The sequence below is a fragment of the Podarcis tiliguerta genome (assembly GCF_965153285.1).
Source record: "Podarcis tiliguerta genome assembly, chromosome: 16".
NCBI classification, from domain to species: Eukaryota; Metazoa; Chordata; class Lepidosauria; order Squamata; family Lacertidae; genus Podarcis; species Podarcis tiliguerta.
The window spans coordinates 18391173-18400314 of NC_139549.1; the positions used below are offsets into that span (position 1 = coordinate 18391173).

Sequence of the window (9142 nt, forward strand, 5' to 3'; positions counted from 1 at the left end):
TCCTCAGGGTCTGTTATACTATTTACTTCAATAAGAGTATGTAAACGCAGTCAGTAACATTGGAAGGTAAGGACGGATCAAGGACGGCACGCAGAAAGCCACTTACACAGAATTGTATTAATTTGTTGTAATTTTAATAATTGGGTTAAAATCTGGAAAATCAATTTTAAAAAAGTGATGAAGAAGTTCCAACAAAAGAGGAGTGGACTTTAAAACTATTGCACTATACGGAGAAGGCGAAAATAAGAAATCCAAAAGAGAAAATGCTTGTGGAGGAGTGGAGATCCTTTTCAGAATATCTGAGAAAATATTATAGTCAAATGAAAAGACAGGCTGGACTGGAAATATAAGCAAAGGAAGGAGAATGATAAAGGAATCTAATGTTGGATATTTGTTATAGAAATGAGTATTACATTTAGTAGACAAAGGATTTGAACAGAAATATCATGGAAGTAAGGATGAGGAGTCAAAATGTTGAGGGAATATTGTATTGAAACTGAATTGAATTTGTTAAATTGTATGAAAATTAATTTAAAAAATATGTAACATAAAGAGAACAAGATGCTGCATGAAGTGAGCCAATGGCTTGATCCAGTAGGGCTTTGCTTGTGTATTTATAGAGCCCATGGTGATTTTAATAAATTAAACCGAGTAGAACTTTTGATCAGAGTTTTTCTTTTTACTTCAGGATTGGCACAATGAGGAATGATATTTCCCTCCACAGAAGGGGAAGACTGCCATAGGAAGACAAAGAATGTCATTCATTTCTATAAACCTTTTAAGAACTGTATTACTTTCTGCAAACATTTCTGTGTGCTCGGATATTCAATTGCCTTCAAACCAGCCATGGCCATTATTGCATGAAATCCATCTTGAACATGATACCATGTCACTGGCACACCGTGGTCCTCTAACCGCTTCTTGTACAACAGCCCATCGTCCCGGAGAACATCATATTCACAGGTTACAATGAAAGCCTCTGGGAGGTGGCAGATTATGTCATCCTCTGCTAGAAGGGGGGCAAACATTGTCTCAAATCCTCTTTTAACTTGTTCATAAAGTTCTTCTGAAAATGGAGCTGGTTCTACCGGAACATAGCCCCTAGCTTTAAATTCTTCTGAAATGTTATCAGCACTGATCCATTTTCGGTATTTCTCTCTCAAATCAGGAGGGACATGGGCGCCTTTCAGAACTCCATCTACATTCATTATCTTCCCAGTGAGATATGTCAAACCAAGTATGACAGCTCTTTTCCGGAACAAGGGAGGAATTGAATGGTTTTGCTGATAGGATGGCAGATTGAAGTCATTTCCTTGGAGGAATGGGTAGATCAGGACCTGAGCTTGCACTCTTGGGAGGTCCTCTCTGGTCACCAGTTCTTGACAAATGGCTGCAGCATATGTGCCTCCACTACTCTCCCCAACAATGGCAATGTGGCTGGGATCCACTCCGTATTCCTTTGCATTCTTCATAAAATGTATTACAGCAGTTAAACAGTCCTGTACAGGGACTGGATACGGATGCTTAGGAGCTAAACGAAATCTAAAGAAAAAACAAGATATCATCAACATTTGACATCATACTTGGGGCTGAGGTACCTTCAGCACCCCCAAGGAGGCTGGTCCCCCTAAGCTGATTGGCATTTCCATTCAAATGGTTATGTGCTCTACGTCATGTGATCATTTATGCAATATGGGACTTACCGGGGGGGGGCAATATTTACTCAGGTTGGCACCCCTGCCTTCACGCAAGCAAGACAAATTCCAGTCAGGCAGATGCCACTCAAGGAGGGTGAAAAAGAGGGGCAATGGTGCAGAGGTGGGGGTCTGCGGTGATTTCAGAGGGAAGAAGAGGAGTTTGGATTTGATATCCTGCTTTATCACTACCCTAAGGAGTCTCAAAGCGGCTAACATTCTCCTTTCCCTTCCTCCTCCACAACAAACACTCTGTGAGGTGAGTGGGGCTGAGAGACTTCAAAGAAGTGTGACTAGTCCAAAGTCACCCAGCAGCTGCATGTGGAGGAGCGGAGACGCGAACCCGGTTCACCAGATTACGAGTCCACCGCTCTTAACCACTACACCACACTGGATTTTCAGGGAGAACTGAAGAGGCCTGGAGTGGAGCATTGAGCCCCAGTGCCTGAGGTTTTCCATGATAATATAATGCTAGCTCACATCCTGTTCTCAGTGGCATGTGGTCAATCATTGGAGAAACTCACAATCAGAACATGAGTAGTGTGGTACTCTTCCCTCCCATAGCTTCCAGCAACTGGCATTCAGAAGGACACTGTCTCCACCTGCAAAGGCAGGCTATAGCCATCATGGCTAGTAGCCACTGGTAGTCTTATACCGTGTGCATTTGTTTAATCCTCTTTTAAAGCCACCCAAGTTGGAGGCCACCATTGCCTCCTGAGGGAACGAGTTCCACAGCTTAACTACACACTGCGTAAAGAAGTACTTTCTTTTAGGTGAATCTTCTAGCATTCAGCTTCATTGAATGTCCACATGTTCCAGAGTTAAGAGAGAGGGACAAAAACGTTTAACTAGTTTTATGTAAAAGTAGTTTAATGTTCCTTATATGACGTCTTGGAAGGAGTTTTGTCCTGAAAGGCAGGATAGAGATAATCGCAACAGATGGAACTGGCATAGATTGAGAAGCCATGTCAGCCTCTCATGGTGGATAAGGTTATCCATGAATACTAGTCACAAGGCGGATGGGCCATCTCCACTATCACAGGCAGTAATGCTTCTGAATACCAGATGATGTACATTGCAACCCTGTGTCTGGGTCCAGCTTGTGGGCTTTTCATTGGGATATTTGGTTGGCCACCGTGAGAACAGGATGTTGGGCCCCCTTTGGCCTGATCCAGCTTCTTATGCTTAAGGGTCCAAAGGCATAAAAATCAAAATACAAAGGTGAACACCCATTCTAAAGGTTGGCAAATTCATGATGTTGGCAAAATCAGCCGTTTTCTGGGCTCATGTGGAAGGGTTAGAAACTGAAGCGTGAAGATACTTACTCAACACACATAACCACTGAGTCGGTTCCGTGGGCAAGCGAATGGCAGATCCTTTCAGAAGTTCCTGGAAAAAGGCACATAACTTTTAACGAGTCTCCTTTGGCAACAACTAAGTTGAACTGAACCCTTTATAAATGGGGCATCACTAGTTGAAAACCATTATGTACATTTTGTTCCCTCCTGATCAGCAGTTTCAAAGGGTAAAACTCAGAAGGGAACCAAAAAGTCCATACTTTTAAAGCAAGGTGTGCTAGGAAGAACAAAGACTGGGATCCATTTTGGACTGGCTAGCTAAAGGCTGGCTGGGAAAGATGCCTTTGACTCCAGTGCTGCACAGCTGTGGGAACAAGCCCTGCTTGAGATGACCATGGGCTCCCTCCATGCAGAATATACGTGTAAATATGTGAATAAGTCAGAACAGGACCAAACAAACCTCAGACCACATTTTTGGGCTTCTTTCAAATTAATTCTGACCATCTCAGGAAGACCTTTCATAGAAGTCCATTGAAGTACGAAGAACAAATACCTTCTTTGGCGTTTTTCATTGACCTTGACATTAGGAATTAATACAGAACCAGACATCTCTGCAACAGGAAGGCTCAGCCCTGTTTTCTTACCACACAATCCCATCCTGCCATGTTAAACTGCCTACAGTTCACTCACCTGGCGCCTTCGTTTCATATCGTCAGGTGCCTTTGGCTAATTACCGGTAACTAATAGACGGCCTTTTAAACTGTGTGTAGACACAGGTTATTGACATTGTTGTTATTCTTTATATTGTTATAGATTTGGGGGGAGCCCACCCTAAACCTTAGAAATTAATAAGTAGGATTTTGATTATTATTTGGAGCAGGCATAGGCAAACTCCGGCCCTCCAGATGTTTGGGACTACAATTCCCATCCTCCCTGATCACTGGGTCCTGTTAGCTAGGGATATGGGAATTGTAGTCCCAAACATCTGGAGGGCCGGAGTTTGCCTATGCCTGATTTGGAGTATTGAAGGGAAGATTGGAGGCCAACGGAAAAAAACACTTTCCAAGTCAGTGCCTCACTTGGAAAGAGGCCTCAACATGACAAAGGGGTTGGTGGCACATATGCGAGGAATTCTTGGGCCTGAGCAGAAAGAGGTTGTCAGACTCATGGCAATGGGGGGGGGGGTTGAGTTTTCAGGAAAAGAGTGTCTTTAGAGCAGTGTTTCCCAAGCTTGGGTCTTCAACTGTTCTTAAACTACAATTCTCATCATCCCATCCTCCTGGTTTGGCAGAGAGTGGAGGTGGTACCCAACTTTTGTAGCAGTTTTAATAAAGATAAAAATAAAAACCCAGAGGCAGCACAAACCACCCCCACCCCTCCATAGCAAACATTTCATGACCTTTACATTAAAGTATCACCCCAAATTCTCCACAAACAACAAAGTGAAGCATTTCAAAGAACTTACGGATGCTTGCAAATAGTGCAACCCCTCCATGAAGAAAGATGATTCCTTTCCTGTTCCCAGCAGGTGATGTCTTGGGCCAGTACAGCCTCACAGGCACCCCATCAAAAACCAGGTCCCTTGTGATCATTTTTGGGTCCTTCACTTCTGGAATTAATAGGTTTAGGATCCTGAGTATGGAATATCTATGGAAGATGCCCAGTTTTTCCAGAATTCCTCCCTGTTTAAACCAAAACATTTAGCATTTTAAATCAGCATTAGATATATGTATTGCATATACGTATTGCCTATGGAACAGAAACCGTGCATGGGAGATGACTGCGCTGTTTATCCTTTCCTTCCTCTTGGGATGGAAAATTATTCTCTTTGAGCAGCCCAGAAGTGAAGCCCCTGCCCACAAATATCCAGAGTGTGGGGATCAGATGGGATTACTATGTGGAATTATGAAATATGCCTCAAGCCATTGTGTCAGCTGTGAAAGCATGGTGTTGATTGGGTTTAATTCATTGACAGTAATTTCTGATCAAATCCCACAACCCTCTGCATCTCTGGCCATTTCCTCTACTGTCCATTTCTCTCTGCTTGCGTACACAGCCCAGCTGCCAGTTGCTTTGCCAGGCGTCACAGCTGTCAACCGTCCCTTATTTGGCGGGAAACTCCCTTATCCCAGCGCCGTTTCCCGCTGCTGTCCTGGATTGATGATGTCCCGTATATTTCCCAGGTTTCAAAGGAAGCAGCTCCTCTCCCTCCCTCCCTGCCGGCCAGGGAGGAGGGAGGCTCCAACTGTGTTGCTTGGCTGTGTTGCTCACCCAACAAGGAGTCTAAGAACGACTGGGGGATGGAGCTTGCATGCCTTGTGCAGATCAAATCGGCCGCGTTGCCTGGGGACTCGCCTTTGCTCAGCGCTTCCCAGCGGAGAGGTGACGGTGTGGTAATATTGAGGCTTGGAAGTGAGCAATAGCCCTGACGGAGCTGGTCTGGGGAAAGGGGAAATGTCTGCTTATGGAAAGTAACTGCAGCACTTACCAAGCAACAGTCAGGGGGGCGGAATGAGAAGCAAGGAAAGTGGGGGCCACCAGGGGGCGCATTGAAAGATGGCCGATAATAACATCTTTCCGACCCACACAAGGCAATTAAGAGGCTGATATGGGAGTATGCAGCCTCCCTTGCCCCCCCCCAAGGGAATGGGGGGGACTGCCTTGCCAGCTGTGCCCATAATTCACCCCCGGATTCGAAGGAAGGGGGTGACCGGGCACTTGGCACAAAGACCTCGGTTGGGGTCGCTCTCCCGGACGCTGTCTCTGATCGTGCACTGGTTTTCATTACTTCAAAATATATAATTGGATAAAGAAGCAAATGCACATACTACAAGTGAAGATTGGGTGTAAAGACTGCTGATTAATGGGATCTCTGTGTGCGGAGCGGCGGGCTGGACAAGAAATCAAGTGAAAACTCATCATTAAAAGACTGGTATGTCGGACTGAAATGGAAAGGGGAGGGGGAGGAAAAAAAAATTCTTTTTTTGTCTTATGTGAGTACCCAATAATCCTCCCTCCCAGAGAGAAAGAATCGTTGCAAATTACTAATCACAAACTGGAGATTGAAAGCTGTGTGGAAATGAATTATTGATCAAAGAGAGGCTGGTGGGAATATCGGAAATGGAAGGAAAGCTTTGTGACGCAGTTTCAAATGGAGATTCGTCAAGTCGGCTTGCCCACAGGAGGACGGGGGGAGGAGGAGCGTGGTCATCGGAATGTGAATGCATGGTTATCAGAATGTGAATTTGACCCGGCAGGGCCCCCTGAGATACAGATTTGCAGGCCGGTGGAAATAACGGACATGCTGTATGAATGTTTTTTATGGAGGTTTTTTATGGAGGTGTGGAAATGTCGGCTGTCCTTTATGTGATATAGCTCCTGGAGAGTGTAAAATCCACACAGGATATGTTTGTTTTCAACCCTCTTGTGAAGATTATCAGAGATCATAAAGAAAGGAATATATGATTACAATAAGAAGATGAGGAAAATAATAAGGAGACTATCTGGACAGAACTGGATAGAACTGTGAAATTAAAGCAGCAGCAGAAGCGATGTTTGGATCCCTTTCGGAGCGGAGTATGGGTACCCCCAATAAAATTTTAAAAATTTGGCTGTATAATTTGGAACTAATGTGATTTGGAATTAATGTGATTTCATTGGCCTGTTAATAAAAATTATTTACAAAAAAAAAAAAAAAAAGAGAAGCGAGGAAAGGTTATGTTGGGATCCACCTCTGAATTACCTGGTGCAATTTGCCAGGAAGGCCACTGGGTGGCAGTACATTACAAGAGACCGAAGCAAAATGACTGAAACATGAAAAGAGGGTGCCGTGATTGTTTGCAAGGGCAAAAGCCCACCTACAGATTAGCTGAGCTCTTTACTTTGGGACCTGTGATCCCTTATTCCGGCTGCTGATCCCTTATTTTCAAATCTGAAAGTTGACACCTATGCCAGGCATGCATCCTGGGCTGTGAAAGATAGTGGGCAGGTTCTTTTGGTGTAGCTTTTCTGATATGTTAATCTTAGGATGTTAATCTCAGGGTGGGGAAATAGATCTCACATGAAGGTGATAATGATCCCTGTCCTCCTGGCCTCCTTCTTATCATGTATATTGCTTGTTTGTGACTTCCCGGGTTGCTGGATGTACTCCTTTGTAGTTCTGTTTTGTTTACCCCAGAAATATGCATGCTAACGATAATTAGTTTTTGTAGGTTAACTTTGACCCCACGTGGGGTTTGTTTAAATTCTCAGAGGAAATCTGATTGGTTCTTCCGAACACGGTGACAAAAGTTCTTTTGTGAATAAAACAACCTGGGCTGGAGGGTGGACAGGAATTATTATTATACGCAACCAGTCTTGCTGGTTCAAGCCTCTGTGTGTATTTTCATAATCAGAGTTCAATCCTTCCTTTACTTTGGGAATGCCTCAAAGCAGAGCCTGCTGGATTAGGACAATGGCCCATCTAGTCCAGCATCTCGCAGTTGTCAACCAGGTGCCCCAATGGGAAACCCACAAGCCCGGACCCAAGCACAGGAGCCCTCTCCCCTCCTGTGCTTTCCAGCAACTGGTGTTCAGAAGCATTGCTGCCTCCATCTCTAGAGCCAGAGCATAGCCATGGTGGTTAATAAGCATCCATGGCTATTGCCTCCATGAATTTCTTGATTTCTCGTTGGAAGCTATTCAACTTGGCAGCCATCACTGCCTCTTGTGAGAGTGACTTCCATGGATTGAACATATTGTGTGTGAAGAAGTCCTTTCTTCTATCTGTCTTGAATCTTCCAACATTCAGCTTCATTGGGTTGTCTACAAGTTCTAGTGTCGTGAGAGACGGAGGAAAACCTTTCTCTCTCTATTTTCTCCATAATCTTAAACATTTCTATCACGTTGCCTCTTACTTGCCTTTTCTCTAAACTAAAATATTTCAAATGTTGCAGCCCTTTTTAGAGAGGTGTCGCTTCATCCCTGTAATACATGTAAAATAAACTTACCAGTACAAATCCATATCCCACTAAGAGATTTAAAAGTATCAATGGTGCAGGACGGCTCATTCCTCGAGGCACGTGGGTCCTGGCAAGAGTATAAGAAACTCCCCACACTAACAGCAAGAAATGAATGAAAATAGTTGTATATAATATCAGCATCCACAGAGTTCCACCAAATGCCATTTCCCTTCAACTCAGAGGCACAGAGCCAAGGACTTCGCCTTAGCCAATGCTGGTGGCTTTTATACAAGAACAGTCAATGTCACCTGCAAGAGAACATCCTCGGCCAACCCACTTAATCTCTCAGCTGAGAAGAAAACAAATGGTTTTGGAATGTGGTAATATGGAGTGGCTTAACAGCTTATCTTTAGAATGACTCGTGGCTAGAATGCCCGAAAACAGGTTGGCTGACAGCTGAAATGGATGCATACTTCAGCAAATATAGAGCTTGCTTATGCCTAAGGGTTGTCAGTTTGTGGCTTTATTGCTTGAGTCAATGTGTAAAAGCATAGGAACACAGACCAAAGAAAGGAGGAAAGAAATTAGGAGGAATGGTCATCAAATTCAGAGTAATGGGAGATGTCAACAAAGGGGGGGATTTTAGTATTTTAATTGGGCGGACATGATAGGCTGTAAACCCTGCACATACCCAGCCAATGGGGAAACAGGAGGGAACCTGCCTCGGGTATAAGGGATATAAGCTTCGGTCTTACTATTTTTGTTTGTGTCTGCTTCGGACACCTGATCTTGCAAGTACGTTATTTTGTAATTGATAAACTCTCTGCTGCTTCAGGGATTTTGTTCAGATTTTGAGGATCTCACACCCACTTCTAACATTCCTCACACAGGGTGTGAGTGTATGTTCGTTGGTGTGAATTTGCCTAAACTCCCCTGTCAAGTGCCAATCCATGTCCCTGCAGTCGTTATTAGCACTAGCTCACGTTTCCAGACCATTTCCAAATTCAACTCCTTGCATAACACGTTGCAGTAATCCAAATGGAAGGTAGTCAGTGTTGATAATGCTGCAGGCCAGCACCTAATGCCATGACACCATAGGGTGGAGGTGATGAGCGCAAGGAAGGAAAGCCAACATTGCTGTGGTGTTGCGCTCGCAAAGTAAAGGAAGGATTGAACTCTGATTAATAAGAATACACACAGAGGCTTGAAC

The 9142-nt window shown here is 44.1% G+C and overlaps 1 protein-coding gene across 4 annotated transcripts; it reads right to left on the reverse strand.

Annotated features, from left to right (window-relative positions):
• Positions 1 to 658: 658 nt before the first annotated feature.
• On the reverse strand, positions 659 to 8240 carry LOC310666481 (arylacetamide deacetylase-like 4). Of its 4 annotated transcripts, XM_083417390.1 has the most exons (5): positions 7981 to 8240; positions 5821 to 5934; positions 4458 to 4601; positions 3020 to 3083; positions 659 to 1542 (listed from the first exon to the last, which is right to left on the reverse strand). In XM_083417390.1, the coding sequence occupies exons 2-5, from the start codon at positions 5912 to 5914 to the stop codon at positions 768 to 770; spliced, it is 1077 nt and encodes a 358-aa protein (XP_083273516.1). In that variant the 5' UTR covers positions 5915 to 5934; positions 7981 to 8240; the 3' UTR covers positions 659 to 767. The 4 variants fall into 4 exon arrangements, with proteins under 4 accessions (XP_083273516.1, XP_083273518.1, XP_083273515.1 ...); XM_083417392.1 differs by lacking the exon at positions 5821 to 5934 and having other exon boundaries at positions 7981 to 8239; XM_083417389.1 differs by lacking the exon at positions 5821 to 5934 and having other exon boundaries at positions 4458 to 4674; positions 7981 to 8229.
• Between the last annotated feature and the right edge of the window lie 902 nt (positions 8241 to 9142).